At 43.1% G+C, this 20,828-nt stretch overlaps 1 protein-coding gene across 1 annotated transcript; it reads left to right on the forward strand.

Moving 5' to 3' along the window:
• The first annotated feature begins 16,018 nt into the window (after positions 1-16,018).
• LOC106603757 (out at first protein homolog) lies at positions 16,019-19,200 on the forward strand. The gene is made up of 5 exons (XM_082973820.1): positions 16,019-16,048; positions 16,402-16,536; positions 16,597-16,606; positions 18,524-18,731; positions 19,026-19,200. Exons 1-5 carry the CDS (start codon positions 16,019-16,021, stop codon positions 19,198-19,200), a joined length of 558 nt encoding a protein of 185 aa, XP_082829946.1.
• The last annotated feature ends 1,628 nt before the right edge of the window (positions 19,201-20,828 follow it).

Genomic DNA, 20,828 nt, shown 5'->3' on the forward strand with positions numbered 1-20,828 from the left:
TCTCGTAGATGTGTCTTTATTTTAATGTTACTTTTAGATACACTTGCATCTCCTGAGAAACTGGAGAGGTCAGTGTGTGACAGCTATTACACTACAATATATTTCTCCACCTGCTGGTTATTTGGGACACCTTTTCCTTTCTGAGGCCTACTGAGACTTTTTTGTCACTAGTTTTCCTCTTTAAAAGAAGTCATCCATCATCATTATCAACCTGGTCTCTCATACATACTGTACACACAAACACCAAGAAGCAACAGCCAGCTGAAAAACATTCACAATGCGGAGTGATACAACATCACAACTTTATATATCAGGGATCAGCAACTAGATTAAGCTGCAGCATGTTTTTTTTCTTGAGAGATGTTCAGGGGGCCAGAACATAATTACAAATAATTATGTAGACTGCAAATTGACCGCAAGAAGCCCAAACAATATAATATTTGACTAAAACATAATTTCAAACCTTGCTTAAATTTGAATACCATCACATAAATCCAATCAAAATCAAATGAAATGGTATTTGTCACATGCTTTGTAAACAACAGGTGTAGACTAACAATGCACAAAGAAAGTAAAATAGAGAAATAAAAAAATAACACTAAATAGTAAAAGTTATAAGAATATACAATGAGTAACGATAACTTGGCTTTACACTAGTGTTTTCACGATACCAACCTTGTATTAACGATACAATACCAGGCCAAAGCAATAATACACTTAATAATATGCTATGAGTAATGATAACTTCGCTATATCTCTTTATTTTGCGTAGGAATACTTCGTAACAGATTTCCAAAATTAAAATGACTGGTAGTTGATTTGCTGGTGTTTTTAGTCTTTTATGTCCAACAATTAATTATAGTTTTTTCAAACCCTTTATTTATTTTATTGTATTTTTTGCACAGAACACTTGGGGTGCCACATAAAATTACCCGGGGGCTGCTAGTTGGGGAATCCTAGTCTATATGATGATGATAATTGCACTACTATGAAGAATCTGTGAAACAGATTTCAGGTTGTTCTGTCGCCGTCCTGGTTGGCCTTGCTGACCTTGTCGATGTGGAAGACCGAGCCATTGAAGGTGGAGGCCAGGCGCTGGGCCTGGTGGTGCAATATCTTCTTCGCCTTGCTGTCAGCATCAAGATGACCGGCTCTGAGGGCTGGGCCGTCTGGAGGTGCCTCCCCAGGTGGATCGTAATCCTCAGAGCGCTGGCTGGGGAACACCTTTGTCACACTCTCCATCTCCCTGAGTAAGTCGTCTCGCTGCCAGGAAGGCCAGCAGAAGCCCCAGCAAGGATCAACGCTCGCACATTATCTATGGAAAAACCAGAAAAGGGCAGATAAGGCTACTCTATTTGACCATCGTTCCATACACCTAAAGCTGAGTTCACAGAGACCATCTGAGTAAATCTAGGACAATCTCAACTAGCTGGTATAGATTTTGGAACACTGAAACCTGTTCACAGACAAAATCCAAAACTGATCAATCCACATGTTCAATCTTTCTAACCTGAGAAAATCTCAGTTTTAGAACTTTGAAACTGGATTGTGTCCGATTTTTCTGTTTTTGTTTTACCATTTCTCAGATGGTCTTTGTGAAAATAAAGTAATTCCTTGTTCACCACCGCAACCACCCAAGCCATAGACTGTTCCCTCTGCTTCTGCACAGCAAACGGTGCATCAAGTCTGACACCAATAGGCTCCTGAACAGTTTATATCCCTAAGCCATAAGACTGCTAAATAGCTAACACAATAGCTTACAAAATGGCTACACGGACTGAGTTTACCCTAATTTTGCAGTCTCTATGTACATTCACAGGGCCCTACACACTGACACTCCAACACCCATACAATCACTCACTCCATAATTTCCTCACACACATATAATATGCACATACATATATACACATACATATATACTGACTCTACACACACCCACTCGCATACAGTTGAAGTCGGAAGTTTACATACACCTTAGCCAACTACATTTAAACTCAGTTTTTCACAATTCCTGGCATTTAATCCAGAAAATGTCCCTGTTTTAGGTCAGTTAGGATCACCACTTTATTTTAACAATGTGAAATGTCAGAATAATATTAGAGAGAATGATTTATTTCAGCTTTTATTTCTTTCATCACATTCCCAGTGGGTCAAACGTTTACATACACTCAATTAGTATTTGGTAGCATTGCCTTTAAATTCTTGAACTTGGGTCAAATGTTTCGGGTAGCCTTCCACAAGCTTCCCACAATAAGTTGGGTGAATTTTGGCCCATTCCTCCTGACAGACCTGGTGTAACTGAGTCAGGTTTGTAGGCCCCCTTGCTCGCACACACTTTTTCAGTTCTGCCCACAAATTTTCGATGTGATTGAGGTCAGGGCTTTGTGATGGCCACTCCAATACCTTGAATTTGTTGTCCTTGAGCCATTTTGCCACAACTTTGGAAGTATGCATTTTCCATTTGGAAGACCCATTTGCGACCAAGCTTTTACTTCCTGACTGATGTCTTGATGTTGCTTCAATATAGCCACATAAGTTTCCTTCCTCCATGATGCCATCTATTTTGTGAAGTGCACCAACCCTCCTGCAGCAAAGCACCCCCACAACATGATGCTGCCACCCTCGTGCTTCACGGTTGGGATGGTTTTCTTCGGTTTGCAAGCATCCCCCTTTTTCTTCCAAACATAGCTATGGTCATTATGGCCAAACAGTTCTATTTTTGTTTCATCAGACCAGAGGACATTTCTCCAAAAAGTACGATCTTTGTCCCCATGTGCAGTTGCTAACCATAGTCTTAGTTTTGGAGCAGTGGCTTCTTCCTTGCTGAGCGGCCTTTCAGGTTATGTCGATATAGGACTCGTTTTACTGTGGATATAGATACTTTGTACCTGTTTCCTCCAGCATCTTCACAAGGTCCTTTGCTGTTGTTCTGGGATTGATTTGCACTTTTCGCACCAAAGTACGTTCATCCCTAGGAGACAGAGATGCTCCTTCCTGAGCGGTATGACAGCTGCGTGGTCCCATGGTGTTTATTATACTTGCGTACTATTGTTTGTACAGATGAACGTGGTAGCTTCAGACATTTGGAAATTGCTCCCAAGGATGAACCAGACTTGTGGAGGTCTAAAAAAAAAATTCTGAGGTCTTGGCTGATTTCTTTGATTTCCCCATGATGTCAAGCAAAGAGGTGCTGAGTTTGAAGGTAGGCCTTGAAATACATCTACAGGTTTGACTCAAATGATGTCAATTATCCTATCAGAAGCTTCTAAAGGCATGACATAATTTTGTGGAATTTTCCAAGCTGTTTAAAGACACAGTCAACTTAGTGTATGTAAACTTATGACCCATTGGAATTGTGATCCAGGGAGTAATAAGTGAAATAATCTCTCTGTAAATAATTGTTGGAAAAATGACTTGTGTCATGCACAAAGTAGATGTCCTAACCGACTTGCCAAAACTATTGTTTGTTAACAATAAATTTGTGGAGTGGTTGAAAAACGAGTTTTAATGACTCCAACCTAAGTGTATGTAAACTTCCGACTTCACCTGTACAATCATCATATACGCTGCTGCTACTCTGTTTATCATAAATCCTGATGCCTAGTTACCCCTATACATACATACACTATATACACAAAAGTATGTGGACACCCCTACAAATTCTTCTATTTCAGCCACACCCGTTGCTGACAGGTGTATAAAATTGAGCACATAGCTTTGCAATCTCCATAGAAAAACAAAGGGCAGTAGAATGTCCTTACTGAAGAGTTCAGTGACTTTCAACGTCATAGGATGCCACATTTTGTCAAATTTCTGCCCTGCTAGAGTGATGTTATTGTGAAGTGAAAATACCTAGGAGCAACAATGGCTCAGCTGCGAGGTAGTAAGCCACACATAGTCACAGAATGGGACCGGCGTGTGCTGAAGCGCATGGCACATAAAAATTGTTTGTCCTTGGTTGCAACAATCACTACTGAGTTCCAAACTGCCTCTGGAAGCAATGTCAGCACAATAACTGTTCGTCGGGAGCTTCATGTAATGGGTTCCCATGGCCAAGCAGTCGCACACAAGCTGGAGTGGTGTAAAGCTTGCTACCATTGGACTCTGGAGCAGTGGAATCGCATTCTTTTTTAATTTTTTTTATTTAACCAGGTAGGCAAGTTGAGAACAAGTTCTCATTTACCATTGTGACATGGCCAAGATAAAGCAAAGCAGTTCGACACGTACAACAACACAGAGTTACACATGGAGTAAAACAAACATAGTCAATAATACAGTAGAAAAATAAGTCTATATACAATGTGAGCAAATAAGGTGAGATAAGGGAGGTGAAGGCAAAATAGGCCATGGTGGCAAAGTAAATACATTATAGCAAGTAAAACACTGGAATGGTAGATTTGTAGTGGAAGAAAGTGCAAAGTAGAAATATACTGCTCAAAAAAATAAAGGGAACACTAAAATAACACATCCTAGATCTGAATGAATGAAATAATCTTATTAAATACTTTTTTCTTTACATAGTTGAATGTGCTGACAACAAAATCACACAAAAATAATCAATGGAAATCCAATTTATCAACCCATGGAGGTCTGGATTTGGAGTCACACTCAAAATTAAAGTGGAAAACCACACTACAGGCTGATCCAACTTTGATGTAATGTCCTTAAAACAAGTCAAAATGAGGCTCAGTAGTGTGTGTGGCCTCCACGTGCCTGTATGACCTCCCTACAACGCCTGGGCATGCTCCTGATGAGGTGGCGGATGGTCTCCTGAGGGATCTCCTCCCAGACCTGGACTAAAGCATCCGCCAACTCCTGGACAGTCTGTGGTGCAACGTGGCGTTGGTGGATGGAGCGAGACATGATGTCCCAGATGTGCTCAATTGGATTCAGGTCTGGGGAACGGGCGGGCCAGTCCATAGCATCAATGCCTTCCTCTTGCAGGAACTGCTGACACACTCCAGCCACATGAGGTCTAGCATTGTCTTGCATTAGGAGGAACCCAGGGCCAACCGCCCCACATATGGTCTCACAAGGGGTCTGAGGATCTCATCTCGGTACCTAATGGCAGTCAGGCTAGCTCTGGCGAGCACATGGAGGGCTGTGCGGCCCCCCAAAGAAATGCCACCCCACACCATGACTGACCCACCGCCAAACCGGTCATGCTGGAGGATGTTGCAGGCAGCAGAACGTTCTCCACGGCGTCTCCAGACTCTGTCACGTCTGTCACATGCTCAGTGTGAACCTGCTTTCATCTGTGAAGAGCACAGGGCACCAGTGGCGAAATTGCCAATCTTGGTGTTCTCTGGCAAATGCCAAACGTCCTGCACGATGTTGGGCTGTAGACACAACCCCCACCTGTGGACGTTGGGCCCTCATACCACCCTCATGGAGTCTGTTTCTGACCGTTTGAGCAGACACATGCACATTTGTGGCCTGCTGGAGGTCATTTTGCAGGGCTCTGGCAGTGCTCCTCCTGCTCCTCCTTGCACAAAGGCGGAGGTAGCAGTCCTGCTGCTGGGTCGTTTCCCTCCTACGGCCTCCTCCACGTCTCCTGATGTACTGGCCTGTCTCCTGGTAGCGCCTCTATGCTCTGGACACTACGCTGACAGACACAGCAAACCTTCTTGCCACAGCTCGCATTGATGTGCCATCCTGGATGAGCTGCACTACCTGAGCCACTTGTGTGAGTTGTAGTCTCCGTCTCATGCTACCACTAGAGTGAAAGCACCGCCAGCATTCAAAAGTGACCAAAACATTAGCCAGGGAGCATAGGAACTGAGAAGTGGTCTGTGGTCACCACCTGCAGAACCACTCCTTTATTGGGGGTGTCTTGCTAATTGCCTATAATTTCCACCTGTTGTCTATCCATTTGCACAACAGCATGTGAAATCTATTGTCAATCAGTGTTGCTTCCTAAGTGGACAGTTTGATTTCACAGAAGTGTGATTGACTTGGAGTTACATTGTGTTGTTTAAGTGTTCCCTTTATTTTTTGAGCAGTGTAGAAATAATGGGGTGCAAAGGAGCAAAATAAATAAATACAGTAGGGGAAGAGGTAGTTGTTTAGGCTAAATTATAGATGGGCTATGTGCAGTGATCTGTGAGCTGCTCTGACAGTTGGTGCTTAAAGCTAGTGAGGGAGATAAGTGTTTCCAGTTTCAGAGATTTTTGTACTTCGTTCCAGTCATTGGCAGCAGAGAACTGGAAGGAGAGACGGCCAAAGGAGGAATTGGCTTTGGGTGTGACCAGAGAGATATACCTGCTGGAGCGCGTGCTACAGGTGGGTGCTGCTATGGTGACCGGTGAGCTGAGATATGGGGGGACTTTACCTAGCAGGGTCTTGTAGATGACCTGTAGCCAGTGGGTTTGGCGACGAGTATGAAGCGAAGGCCTGCCAACGAGAGCGTACAGGTCGCAGTGGTGTGTAGTAAATGGGGCTTTGGTGACAAAACAGATGGCACTGTGATAGACTGCATCCAGTTTATTGAGTAGGGTATTGGAGGCTATTTTGTAAATGACATCGCCGAAGTCGAGGATCGGTAGGATGGTCAGTTTTACGAGGGTATGTTTGGCAGCAGGAGTGATGATGCTTTGTTGTGAAATAGGAAGCCAATTCTAGATTTAACTTTGGATTGGAGATGTTTGATGTGAGTCTGGAAGGAGAGTTTACAGTCTAACCAGCCACCTAGGTATTTGTAGTTGTCCACATATTCTAAGTCAGAACCGTCCAGAGTAGTGATGCTGGACGGGCGGGCAGGTGTGGGCAGCGATCAGTTGAAGAGCATGCATTTAGTTTTACTTGTATTTAAGAGCAGTTGGAGGCCACGGAAGGAGAGTTGTATGGCATTGAAGCTCGTCTGGAGGGTTGTTAACACAATGTCCAAAGAAGGGTCAGAAGTATACAGAATGGTATCGTCTGCGTAGAGGTGGATCAGAGACTCACCAGCAGCAAGAGCGACATCATTGATGTATACAGAGAAAAGAGTTTGCCCAAGAATTGAACCTTGTGGCACCCCCATAGAGACTGCCAGAGGCCCAGACAACAGGCCATCCGATTTGACACGTTGAACTCTATCAGAGAAGTAGTTGGAGAACCAGGCAAGGCAATCATTTGAGAAACCAAGGCTCTGGAGTGATGAATCACGCTTCACCATCTGGCAGCCCGACTGACAAATCTGCGTTTGCGGATGCCAGGAGAACGCTACCTGCCCGAATGCATTGTGCCAACTATGAAGTTTGGTAGAGGAAAAATAATGGTCTGGGGCTGTTTCCATGGTTTGAGATATGGGAAACATATGGGGGAAACAGTGGGTTAAATACATGAACATGTAATTGGGGAATGAAACCAGGTGTGTAGAAAACAAAGACAAAAGAAATGGAAAATGAAAGGTGGGATCAGCGATGGCTAGAAGACCGGTGACGTCGACCGCCGAACGCCGCCCAAACAAGTAGAGGGACCGACTTCGGCAGAAGTCGTGACAGTTACTTGAACTCTGTGAAGAATTTATTTGGGCTGCAATTTCTGAGGCTGGTAACTCTAATGAACTTCTCTGTAGGAACGGTAACCTCATGTGAGCAAGTTTCATCATAGCGCTTGATGCTTTTTAGCGACTTCACTTGAAGAAACTTTCAAAGTTCTTGAAATTTTCCGGATTGACTGACCTTCATGTCTTAAAGTAATGATGGACTGTCGTTTCTCTTTGCTTATTTGAGCTGTTCTTGCTATAATATGGACTCGGTCTTTTACCAAATAGGGCTATCTTCTATATACCAACCCTAACTTGTCACAACACAACTGATTGGCTCAAAAGCATTAAGAAGGAAATACATTCCAGAAATTAACTTTTAACAAGGCACACCTGTTAATTGAAATGCATTCCAGCTGACTACCTCGTGAAGCTGGTTGAGAGAATGCCAAGAGGGTGCAAAGCTGTCATCAAGGCAAAGGGTGGATGATTTGTTTAACACTTTTTTGGTTACTGCATGATTCCATATGTGTTATTTGATAGTGTTTATATCTTCACTATTATTCCACAATGTAGAAAATTTTAAAAAATTAAGAAAAACCATGGAATGAGAAGGTGTGTCCAAACTTTGTCTAGTACTGTATAGAAAGTGTAATATTGGAATTCAAACTCAAAATTGAATACATTTTCAACTCTATATCTGGCATGGTACAGGTGTCTTCTCTTTTTAAGCCCATAACCATGTGTGTGAGGTGTACACTTTTGTTTCAATGTACTTTTGTTTAAGACTATCAGGAAACAGTCTCTGTGACCCTGATTTAGTCCACTTCAGTAATGAAGTTGTGTTACGTTCGTCGTAAGAATGAGACCACGGTGCAGCGTGGTAAGCGTACATCTTACTTTTAATAGATGAACACCGAACAAAACAAATAAAACTACAAAATGAACGTAAAGTTCTGCAGGCTTCACAGTAGCTATACAAAAACAAGATCCCACAAAAACCCAGTGGGAAAAGGCTGCCTAAATATGATCCCCAATCAGAGACAACGAATGACAGCTGCCTCTGATTGGGAACCATATCAGGCCAACATAGAAATACAAAAACATAGATATACATAATCTAGAATGCCCACCCAAATCACACCCTTACCTAACAAAATAGAGAAATAAAAAGGGCGTGACACGTTGTGTGTCCTCAAATGTTAAGTAATCTAAACATCTCACATTAGCTTGTAGAACTGATGAAATGAAATGAATCATAGAGGTCTTATAACTTATTCCATTCTACAGGTATTTTTTGGTTCATGTCTCTTTATATTCATATAGGTTAGGGGCTATGTAGCTTCTTATTTGTCATGTTTGGAGTTGTGTTGTTACCTGCCTATGTGGCATCGAAATGAGTCAGAAACATGTATTCTACAATCAAAATTGACTACAGTGTAAATATTGTCTCATTTACATTGATACATTTAAATTGATGGTCCCTAACTAGCCAGTGGAGCACTTAGAACAGCAGCAGCCAGGGGCAAATGTTAAGAGAAAGGATGATTTAAGGGACCCAGACACAGGCCCACAAAAATGTATGCTATCCCAGTATCGCCTTGACCATTTTGGATTGCAAAACTAAAGAGACACACCAGACAAGACACAGAGACAGCAACAGAAGAATATGATATGATGAGACACCAGAAGAACAAAACAGGCCGTAACAGAAGAGGATAGACAAAGGAGACCGTATCAAACAAGAACCTGAGATGCAACAGACAAGACACATAGAAAGTGACAGAAGAGGGCAGATGGAGAGAGAACAGATGTGGGATGAGCACACAGTAGACTGTATCACTTCAAGCTGTGCTATAGATTCTAATTCGTTTTATTTATTTGCACAAATTGTAAGAGGTGAAATACAGGCAGTGAAAAAGTAAAATATGGTTTACAAAGAATTTGCAGGTGAGGTGAAAAAGCCTGTGAAATGACTATTCAAAAAAATTACTACAGGGCCTCCCGTGTGCATCGCAGTGCTAGCGGCATCACTACAGATCCTGGTTCGATACCGGGTTGAGGCAGCGTACAATTGGCCCAGCGTCGTCCGGGTTAGGGGAGGGTTTGACCGGCCAGGTTGTCCTTGTCCCATCGTGCTCTAGCGGCTCCTGTGGTGGGCGGGTGCATGCATGCAGACACGTCGCCAGGTGTATGGTGTTTCCTCCGACACATTGGTGCGGCTGGCTTCTGGGTTAAGTGAGCATTGTGTCAAGAAGCAGTGCTGCTTGGCAGGGTCGTGTTTCGGAGGACGCGTGTCTCTCTTGTTAAAGGTTAATGTAGGCAAAACTATGCTCAGAACTTGAAACCAACATGTTGAAGTAGGCTGCCTGATTTCCTCAAGCTTAGAACAGAGGGGAAATGAATAACTTTTTAGTTTACATTAAGTTGCTGTTAAACATGTGTAATAACACTGTAATTACAAAACATGTCTTACCAAATCATACCAATTTAATGTTTTTTTTTGGGGGGGGGGGGGGGGGGACAATTTTAAGTTGACCTCTCCTTTGCTTGGCATGATCTGTGTCCTAGAAAGGTTTGGTCAAGCTCAATATTTACTTTCCCTACACTTAGGATAACAATTGGGCAATTTGGTCTAAGAACAGATCATTCATTGGGGTATTGGATTAGAATAGAATATAATACTTTCAGCACGCCCATGATTGATGGACTTACTGAAATATATTATTGTGCAAACTATTCTATTGGATCAGTTAGTTAATTTGTTCTGTAACAGATCGTGTCCTTGTCGCCTCTCAGGGAGTAGTGTTTGGGGAATGATATTTCTTTAAGTTTTGGGAGCCCGCAATTGTCACCTATATTCCTACAGTGCACTTGCTTGGCTACGCAAACACATTGCTCCAACCAAACGTCACGCCAAACGTTCTTGTATGGTACGTGCTATCTGGAATCCTTGGGACGTCCCTATCCTAACCCATAGCCTAAGTTTATCCATAGCCCTTGCCTAACCCTAAACTCAACCATTTAAAAATGCTGCTTCAATGGAGTTGGGACGTCCCAATTGGATTCTGGACAGCATGGACCTTTCTCTTGTAGCGAACGAATAAGCAGTGGAAGAATTCAGTTTGAGTCGTCAGGCAAACAACTCACTGAGCGCAGTAGCAGTCACTGCTTCGTCTGTGAAGTCGTGACAGGGACGGGATCGTAAACTCAAAAGAGGACCTCAACTTTTCATCAACCAGGCTTGCACAATTCAAGTTTGCTTGAATTCGTCTGAACGAAGAGCGCAAATTTTATGGTAAAGATTATGCACAAAAACTTTATCTTCACAGATACTTAAGAAACGCTACAATGTATCATAATATAGAACGTACTAGGTTGGCTACACAACGCTGAGATGGTAGCCCACCCACCTTTGCAGAGATTTCATAACAGTGATTTGAATCTGTGGATCATAGATTGAACTTCATGCAGCCTTTTCGGTCCGGGACTTTTCGTTTACTTGAAAAAATTTGCGACCGATTTCAAGATTATTTACACCTATGGTAGTCGACAGATTTTTTTGAATAGTTAAACTTCACATTTTTCAATGAGTTTGGGAATTTATTCGAGGGAGATATCGGCAGTGGCACCACTTCTGATTTCTCTACTAGTGGTAAATCATTTTGGGTCGCTTGGGATTTGTTCAGAATTAAAAGTACGAGTGCGTTTAAGTGATGGACAAATTGCAGAGGAGATTTTGGTAGCAGACAGTGAGAAGGATTCCATAACAGTCGACTTCAAGCAAGGAGATGGTACTCATATTACTGCAGTATTTGATTTCAAACGGGTGAGTGAACTCAATATTTTAAAATGTAAATATTTACAACAGTTTCAAAACACTGTAATATGCTGCATATTATGTTCCTACCAATGAACAACCACACAGACACCATTACATTACTATTATATATATACCCTGGACATTATATTATAATTGCCTATCCATTTTCTATAGACCTATATCTATTTATCTATATGCTGCTTTATTGCATACAGTATGTATAAAGACAAATATTTTCATATGAAATAGCTAAGAAAAACAGTCCTCTTGGACAGACTTAAAATTCTATCCTAATTGTTATTGTCTGTTAACATAGACACATAACTTTTTTAGGATTGACCATTATTACAATCAATCAGATGTATTTTATAAAGCCTTTTTTACGATAGCAGTTGTCACAAAGTGATATACAGATACCCAACCTAAAACCCCAAAGAGCAAGCAATGGAGATGTACACACACAGTGGCTAGGAAAAACTCCCCAGAAAGGTGGGTACCTACCAAAAAACCTAGAGAGGAACCAGTCCTCTTCTGGCTGTGCCAGGTGAAGATTATAAGAGTATGGCCATTTAGGCCAGATCGTTCTTCAAGGCATTTAAACATTCATAGATGACCAGCAGGGTTGAATAATAACCACAGCGGTTATAGAGGGTGCCACAGTTTAACACCGTAGGAGTAAATATCAGTTGGCTTTTCATAGGTGAGCATTTAGAGGTCGAGACAGCAGGTCAGAGAGAGAGAGAAAGTCGAAACAGAATGTCCAGGATAAAGTACCATGTCCGGTGAAAAAGGTCAGTGTTCCATAATTGACAGACAGGAGTCATCAGGTCAGAAACAGCAGGTCCGGAACAAGGTAGTAACATAGCCGCACAAAAAACAGCAGAACTGGATCGGCGGCAAAACCGGGTGCACTGGGGACAGGGACAGCCAGGAGTTGTCAGGCCAGGTAGCACCGAGGCATGGTCCTAGGGGTTAGGTCCTCCCGGAGGGGAGACAGAGAGAGAGAGAGAGAGAGACACCCAGGAGCATTCAAGGGAGCATGCCTAAGATCGCACAGGACACCAGATAGAACGGGAATTTGAGATCACACATCGCACCAGATAGGACAGACTGACCCTAGCCCCCTGGCACATAGGCTATTGCAGCATAGATGCTGGGGACTACATGTGTTTTTCAACAAGGATATGTGGTGAACTATCCCTGATTGAGCAGGCATTTGATATTACCCTGGCTAAGGAACTCCCTACAGTGGCCCAGGTTATCCTGACATTACACACATTTAAAATCGTATTGACGTGAAGAGCAATCAAGAAGTCATAAAACTGTTGTCCCCCATTGGCTCTACTCAGACTGTTGAAAAACTTTCTTAAAGTCCCAGCGGGCTTATCTGGTTACAGTTAACAGGCACACGCTGCAGAGGGGCAGCACATATTTTCTTCTGTCTGGATCAAGTCAATTTAGATGGCAGCCCTCCCTCCATGCATGTGCTTCAGGTCTACTCCTGTCGGCATTACGCAGATTTATGGAAAGTTGGAATCGGTCTGATGGCAAGCTGCCAAACTGGAGTAACTGTACAGACAGGCGAGCCAGTTCATCTTGTAAAGGAAAATCTTGAAAAGGTGCGTTGCATAAAAGGAAGGGGTTATTTATCTTCCTATGGTGTGTCATGGGGGTAAAGAAAGGGGAAAGAGTCTAACTAGAAAAGAACATCAATATTATGCAAGAAGTAACTGGGCTGTGCAAGGTTCAGATAATCCAACATTTTTCAAGTCCTATTTGCATCTTTGTTGTTTGTTTCTGGTTCCTCCCCTATGTCTGCGTATAAAAAGGGGATTAACATTTTTTGGCAACCGAAAATACTCCTGCCTTTCAGACCTAAATGTCAATACCATGACATTTGCTATCACAGACTGGAATATGTTCTGGGATTCTTCCGATGGCATTGAGGAGTACACCACATCAGTCACTGGCTTTATCAATAAGTGCATCGAGGACGTCGTCCCCACAGTGACTGTACGTACATACCTCAACCAGAAGCCATGGATTACAGGCAACATTCGCACTGAGCTGAAGGGTAGAGCTGCCGCTTTCAAGGTGTGGGACTCTAACCTGGAAGCTTACAAGAAATCCTGCTATGCCCTGCGACGAACCATCAAACAGGCAAAGCGTCAATACAGGGCTAAGATTGAATCAAACTACACCGGCTCTGACGCTCGTCTTATGTGGCAGGGCTTGCAAACTATTACAGACTACAAAGGGAAGCACAGCCGTGAGCTGCCCAGTGACACGAGCTAAATCACTTCTATGCTCGCTTCGAGGCAAGCAACACTGAGGCATGCATGAAAGCATCAGCTGTTCCGGACGACTGTGTGATCACACTCTCCATAGCCGACGTGAGTAAGACCTTTAAACAGGTCAACATACACAAGGCTGCAGGGCCAGATGGATTACCAAGACGTGTGATCCGGGCATGTGCTGACCAACTGGCAGGTGTCTTCACTGACATTTTCAACATGTCCCTGATTGAGTCTGTAATACCAACATGTTTCAAGCAGACCACCATAGTCCCTGTACCCAAGAACACAGAGGCAACCTGCCTAAATGACTACAGACCTGTAGCACTCACGTCCGTAGCCATGAAGTGCTTTGAAAGGTTGGTAATGGCTCACATCAACACCATTATCCCAGAAACCCTAGACCCACTCCAATTTGCATACCGCCCAAACAGATCCACAGATGATGCAATCTCTGTTGCACTCCACACTGCCCTTTCCCACCTGGACAAAAGGAACATTTATGTGAGAATGCTATTCATTGACTACAGCTCAGCATTCAACACCATAGTACCCTCAAAGCTCATCACTAAGCTAAGGATCCTGGGACTAAACACCTCCCTCTGCAACTGGATCCTGGACTTCCTGACGGGCCGCCCCCAGGTGGTGAGGGTAGGTAGCAACACATCTGTCACGCTGATCCTCAACACTGGAGCTCCCTAGGGGTGCGTGCTCAGTCCCCTCCTGTACTCCATGTTCACCCACGACTGCATGGCCAGGCACGACTCCAACACCATCATTAAGTTTGCAGACAACACAACAGTGGTAGACCTGATCACCAACAACGATGAGACAGCCTATAGGGAGGAGGTCAGAGACCTGACCGGGTGGTGCCAGAATAACAACAACGTAACCAAGAATAAGGAGATGATTGTGGACTACAGGAAAAGGAGGACCGAGCACACCCCCGTTCTCATCGACGGGGCTGTAGTGGAGCAGGTTGAGAGCTTCAAGTTCCTTGGTGTACACATCAACAACAAACTAGAATGATCCAAACACACCAAGACAGTCGTGAAGAGGGCACGACAAAGCTTATTTCCCCTCAGTAAACTAAAAAGATTTGGCATGGGTCCTGAGATCCTCAAAAGGTTCTACAGCTGACACATCGAGAGCATCCAGACTGGTTGCATCACTGCCTGGTACAGCAATTGCTCGGCCTCTGACTGCAAGGCACTACAGAGGGTAGTGTGTACGGCCCAGTGCATCACTGCCATCCAGGACCTCTACACCAAGCGGTGTCAGAGGAAGGCCCTAAAAATTGTCAAAGACCCCAGCCATTCCAGTCATAGACTGTTCTTTCTACTACCGCATGGCAAGCGGTGCCAAGTCTAGGACAAAAAGGCTTCTCAACAGTTTTTACACCAAGCCATAAGACTCCTGAACAGGTAATCAAATGGCTACACGGACTATTTGCATTGTGTGCCCCCCCCAACCCCACTTTTTACGCTGCTGCTACTCTCTGTTTATCATATATGCATAGTCACTTTAACTATACATTCATGTACAAACTACCTCAATTGGGCCGACCAACCAGTGCTCCCGCACATTGGCTAACCGGGCTATCTGCATTGTGTCCCACCGTCCGCCAACCCCTCTTTTACGCTACTGCTACTCTCTGTTCATCATATATGCATAGTCACTTTAACCATATCTACATGTACATACTACCTCAATCAGCCTGACTAACCGGTGTCTGTATGTAGCCTCGCTACTTTTATAGCCTCACTACTGTATATAGCCTGTCTTTTTACTGTTGTTTTATTTCTTTACTTAGCTATTGTTCACCTAACACCTTTTTTTGCACTATTGGTTAGAGCCTGTAAGTAAGCATTTCACTGTAAGGTCTACACCTGTTGTGTTTGGCGCATGTGACAAATAAACTTTGATTTGATTTGAAGACATTTATTTTTTCACTGGACAGTGAACAATCTGTGTCCAGTTGTTTGAGGCCTGCCCAAACAACTGGAATGCTCCCATCCCCTCCCCCACTCTGTGTACCCCATACATCTGCTTCTCTGGATGTTCTGCCATCACAGTGGGGGAAACAAGAGTCCCCCCTCCTCCTTCTTCTTGTCTTTTTTAACTCAAGCACTCCACAGTTTCCCATTATCTGCATTTCCACCTTAAGGACCAACCGGAGTGTTGTTTGAGTCATGATACTTGGTTGACTCAGAGGGAAGTCAACCCAACGGGCCTGGTAGACGAAGAGAAGAAAAGGACTTGTTCCTTGTTCAGATAACCTAGTCTTCCTTTTGTCTGCTCAGTCGACTGGAATGTTTGCCTCGGCTTTGAGTTCTACTGGGGTTTTTTAACAGTTGGCATAGCCATTGAGATGAAAATGAAGTCAGAGGAGCATTGGGACGGATGAGGGTACTAGGGTAGGATTCAGGTCTCATGGTGCCAGTGAAGGTCAGGGCAGGTCAGGTCAGCCCTCATAACAGACATAACACTTGATATAGTAGTAAGTTATGGGCTATCCTTATGCCACACGCCTAGTGGAGTTTTGGCAGCACTTTTACATGAAGGTGCCCTTACACCACACCTTTGTGACGTTTCTGTTGAAATGGATTTAGCTGAGAACAATAGCAATGCAAAGTTTGATCTTAGGGGATACTTTCACATAAGTAACAAGCATTGTAACAACCAGATTTGATATAGGTTAAAGATCCGTACTGCGGTCTGCTAGTTGAGTATGGCTGATATATTGTATCACAATATGTGAATGTATACAGTATACGGTTTACATTTCATATTTATCTCATCTCTTTTTTTTTCAGGATGTGAGGATTGTGCGAGCTCTGATCCTGGGGGAGCCGGAGCGTGGCCAGAACCAATACCAGGTGCTGTGCTTCATCTCACGGCTCAATCACCACCAGATCATCCACACTGAGTCCATGGCCCGCCACAGACAAGTGAGCTGCTGTAACAAACCACCACCTTCCCTCATAATCTGGGCCATCATTCCCATATAGGGTATAGGAGGTAACAAGGGACAGGTTTTGGATGTGGAGGAACAGTACCAATGGTGTTATTATAAGAGACATTGTGTCACAATAACATGTTATACAGATGTCGGATCTTAACTTGATCCTTCTTTTGTCGCAGAGAATTTCCCTGCTGCATCAGGAAATTCGAATGCGCCTTGTGAGTCTTTGAGATCAGGGCTTGCTATCAAAATAATTGTCTCTCTCGATCGCTCAAACGCTAGGCCTAAGTCCTATTACTGCAACATTCAAATGTACAAAAATGTATCTAAAATGCAGTCATACACATCAACAACTGTTGTTTTATATAGCTTAATAACACAAGATCGATATTGGCAACACTAGGCTATGACATACAAGTGTCCAGTGTATCCTAAGGTAAACATTTTGTTCAATTGTGGCCTGGGGTGGTCTAGCGGTTAGGGCCGCTGCCTTCAGAGCGCACATATAGGCCTTCCGTATCGCTGTTGATTCACTTCCGGCCCTTCTTCGCCCTTCTGGCACAAATAACTCAATCCCCCCCGATTGACTTGATTTAGTTACACATTTCAAATGTCTTGATAAGAAATGACCATACTAGACACTTTTGAATAACATACATAGGAAACGAATAAAATGATAACAGTAGGCTACACCAATATTAGTTTCCATTCGTACAAAGTGTCAGGTAATTGCCATAGTAGAGTTGCCGTGTTAAACAATGTTGACATTTTATAGTTATGTCTATGTATAATTTGTCAATATAGTTCTGGTCTTTGGTGTGGATTGAAAGCTTGTATATAATGTGTGTTTAATATTTCATTTCGTAAAGCTGTCAAGATGTTTATGCATTTGAGCCTATCCATGGACAATTTCGTTGAGCTGAGATACTTTTCTTTGATGTGTAAATTATCAGACTATTCATTTTACTTCTTGAAAACATTTAAATAAATGCAACTAACTTGTGGGCCAAATGTAGGCTCAGGCTGGTCACTGGAGCCGCAGAGGGCTGCTTAGACAAGCACTGAAAATACTAGGAAGAATACTGATGATGCATAGGCGAGTCGTTTTAATTATTTTCCTCAAACCATAGCCCTAACCTTAACCAATCCGAATTAATGCCTAAACTTTGAGTTGTTTCGGTTTTAACCTTGTAACCACATGGAATTAGCCGTGTAACCATGTGGAATTAATGTGTCAAAAATAGACATCCATGAGTCAAAGGGCAGTGGGCCGGATTCAAACCCATGCCGACTCTGACATATGTGTGGCGGGGTCAGTGGCTGTAAACATTGGACCACATAGGCACTGAGGAAACCAATCATTTATTTTGCCTAGTGCTTGCCTTCAACAAATCATAAAACAATTGATAAAAAAAATAAATCCCGAATGAAAAATACAAATATGTAAATGTATAATAATCCAGATATGAATTAATACGAGACGTGCTATAGCCTTCATAAGGTATAAAGTAGGTACGGTGTGCATTGTATACAAACACCGCTTCCAGTTACCCCTTGGCGCCGATTCTAAATATTTCTTCATATATATTCAAATCCTCCTGCTGCAGGACTATTTTCCTCCTGCGACGAAAGGGGTCAAATTAAGATCCGACATCTGTTGGGCTAGTTTCCCTGACACAGATTAAGCCTCATCCTGGACTTTCAATAAAGTATCTTCATTGAGCATGTTTCTTTGTCGAGGACTACCAACCCATCATGTAGAAATGTAATTGTAGTAGGAAATTCAAATGTTTCCTACTGCACAATGTTATGTGAATTGTACATTTTTCTTTCTTTCTTTTTTACATGTACCACCAATCTGTTTTAACCCTAACATAAAAGTAGTGGAGCTTACTTCCATTGCTCAATTTATTATACTAGCACTACTAGTCCTTCTTTATAATATGGAGCTGTTCTGTGTTGGGATTCTACAGAAGAACCCAACTTGGTCCGCAGGGCAGAGGAGAGGTGTGAGGTGGAACACATCCACATGGACATGGTGGTGAACATGAGTCGTGCAGGGCACCTCAACACACTCATCCACAACGTGTGTAAGGAGGCACACGGGGGGTTTTATACCCGGACAGGCGACACCAATCATTGGCTGGATAAAGGTAAGTTTGGCTTCCATTCAGATGCTCTGTAAGTGTTTGGGTGTTTAAAGAAAGGAACCTCTTCATTCTATCTATCCTAGCTTTCATTACCATTGTGTTGTCTAAGGTTCCCTATGCTTTTGGATGTATGTCTGCACAGCCATAGAGTTCATTGCCATACATTTCAACAGACATTCCTTTATCGAAAGTCTCAAAGTCACAATTTCTCTCTCTCTCCAGGAATAGAGGCCATTGAATTTGAGTCCCTGCCCTAAACAGCAAACGCCCCTGGTCTGCAGCGATGCCCCTCCACTCTGGATCTGTGACAGCCCTGTGTCTGCAGCTATTGCCTGCGTCTGGGGTGGCTCCCATGCCTGCTCAAATACTGCCGCAGCCGCTTGGGCGTGGCTGGAAGGGCCAACCCCTATATGTGTGGCATCAGGAGCTGCAGCAAGGGCTACCGCTTCGACTACTACGTCCCCCATAGACAGCTCTACCCATGGGACGAGGAGACCTAAAGCAGCCTGTTTGGCTCCTGGTTCTTTCCTAGAAGGCATTTAGCCTACAGTGCATGTCTAGACTGATCAAGTCAGGGGATTCACGTACAGTTGAAGTTGGAAGTTTACATACACCTTAGCCAAATACATTTAACCTCAGTTTTCCACAATTCCTGACATTTAATTATTGTAAAGATTCCCGGTCTTAGGTCAGTTAGGATCACCACTTTATTTTAAGAATGTTAAAATACAGAATAATAGTGGAGAGAATTATATTTATTTCAGCTTTTATTTCTTTCATCACATTCCAATGGGTCAGAAGTGTACATACACTCAATTAGTATTTGGTAGCATTGCCTTTAAATTGTTTAACTTGGGTCAAACGTTTTGGGTAGCCTTCCACAAGCTTCCCACAATAAGTTGGGTGAATTTTGGCCCATTCTTCCTGACAGAGCTGGTGTAACTGAGTCAGGTTTGTAGGCCTCCTTGCTCGCACACGCTTTTTCAGTTCTGCCCACAAATCTTCTATAGGATTGAGGTTAGGGCTTTGTGATGGCCTCTTCAATACCTTGGCTTTGTTGTCCTTAAGCCATTTTGCCACAACTTTGGAAGTATGATTGGGATCATTGTCCATTTAGAAGACCAATTTGCGACCAAGCTTTAACTTCCTGACTGTTGTCTTGAGATGTTGCTTCAATATATCCACATCATTTCCCCTCCTCATGATGCCATCTATTTTGTGAAGTGCACCAGTCCCTCCTGTAGCAAAGCACCCCCACAACATGAAGCTGCCACCCCCATGCTTCACGGTTGGGATGGTGTTCTTCAGCTTGCAAGCGTCCCCCTTTTTCCTCTAAACATAACGACGGTCATTATGGCCAAACAGTTCAATTTTTGTTTCATCAGACCAGAGGACATTTCTCCAAAAAGTACGATCTTTGTCCCCATGTGCAGTTGCAAACCGTAGTCTGGCTTTTCTTATGGCGGTTTTGGAGCAGTGGCTTCTTCCTTGCTGAGCGACCTTTCAGGTTATGTCGATATAGGACTCGTTTTACTGTGGATATAGATACTTTCACAAGGTCCTTTGCTGTTGTTCTGGGATTGATTTGCACTTTTCACACCAAAGTACGTTCATCTTTAGGAGACAGAACGCGTCTCCTTCCTGAGCGGTATGACGGCTGCGTGGTCCCATGGTATTTATAGTTGCTTACTATTGTTTGTACAGATGAACGTGGTACCTTCAGGCGTTTGGAAATTGCTCCCAAGGATGAACCAGACTTGTGGAGGTCTACAATTCTTTTTCTGAGGTCTTGGCTAATATCTTTTGATTTTCCCATGATGTCAAGCAAAAAGGCACTGAGTTTGAAGGTAGGCCTTGAAATACATCCACAGGTACACCTCCAATTGAGTCAAATGATGTCAATTAGCTTATCAGAAGCTTCTAAAGCCATGACATCATTTTCTGGATTTTTCCAAGCTGTTTAAAGGCACAGTCAACTTAGTGTATGTAAACTTCTGACCCACTGTAATTGTGATACAGTGAATTATAAGTGAAATAATCTGTCTGTAAACAATTGTTGGAAAAATTACTTGTGTCATGCACAAAGTAGATGTCCTAACCGACTTGTCAAAACTATAGTTTATTAACA

This window comes from Salmo salar, chromosome 04 (assembly GCF_965601325.2).
Source record: "Salmo salar chromosome 04, fSalSal1, whole genome shotgun sequence".
In the NCBI taxonomy this organism is placed as follows: domain Eukaryota; kingdom Metazoa; phylum Chordata; class Actinopteri; order Salmoniformes; family Salmonidae; genus Salmo; species Salmo salar.

Coding starts and splice junctions, on each gene's coding strand:
- LOC106603757 (XM_082973820.1), top strand. CDS start 16,019: ATGGTGCCAGTGAAGGTCAGGGCAGGTCAG. Junction 16,049..16,401: donor TGAAGGTCAGGGCAGGTCAG/GTCAGCCCTCAT, acceptor TTTTTTTTTCAG/GATGTGAGGATTGTGCGAGC. Junction 18,732..19,025: donor GGCTTCCATTCAGATGCTCT/GTAAGTGTTTGG, acceptor CTGTGTCTGCAG/CTATTGCCTGCGTCTGGGGT.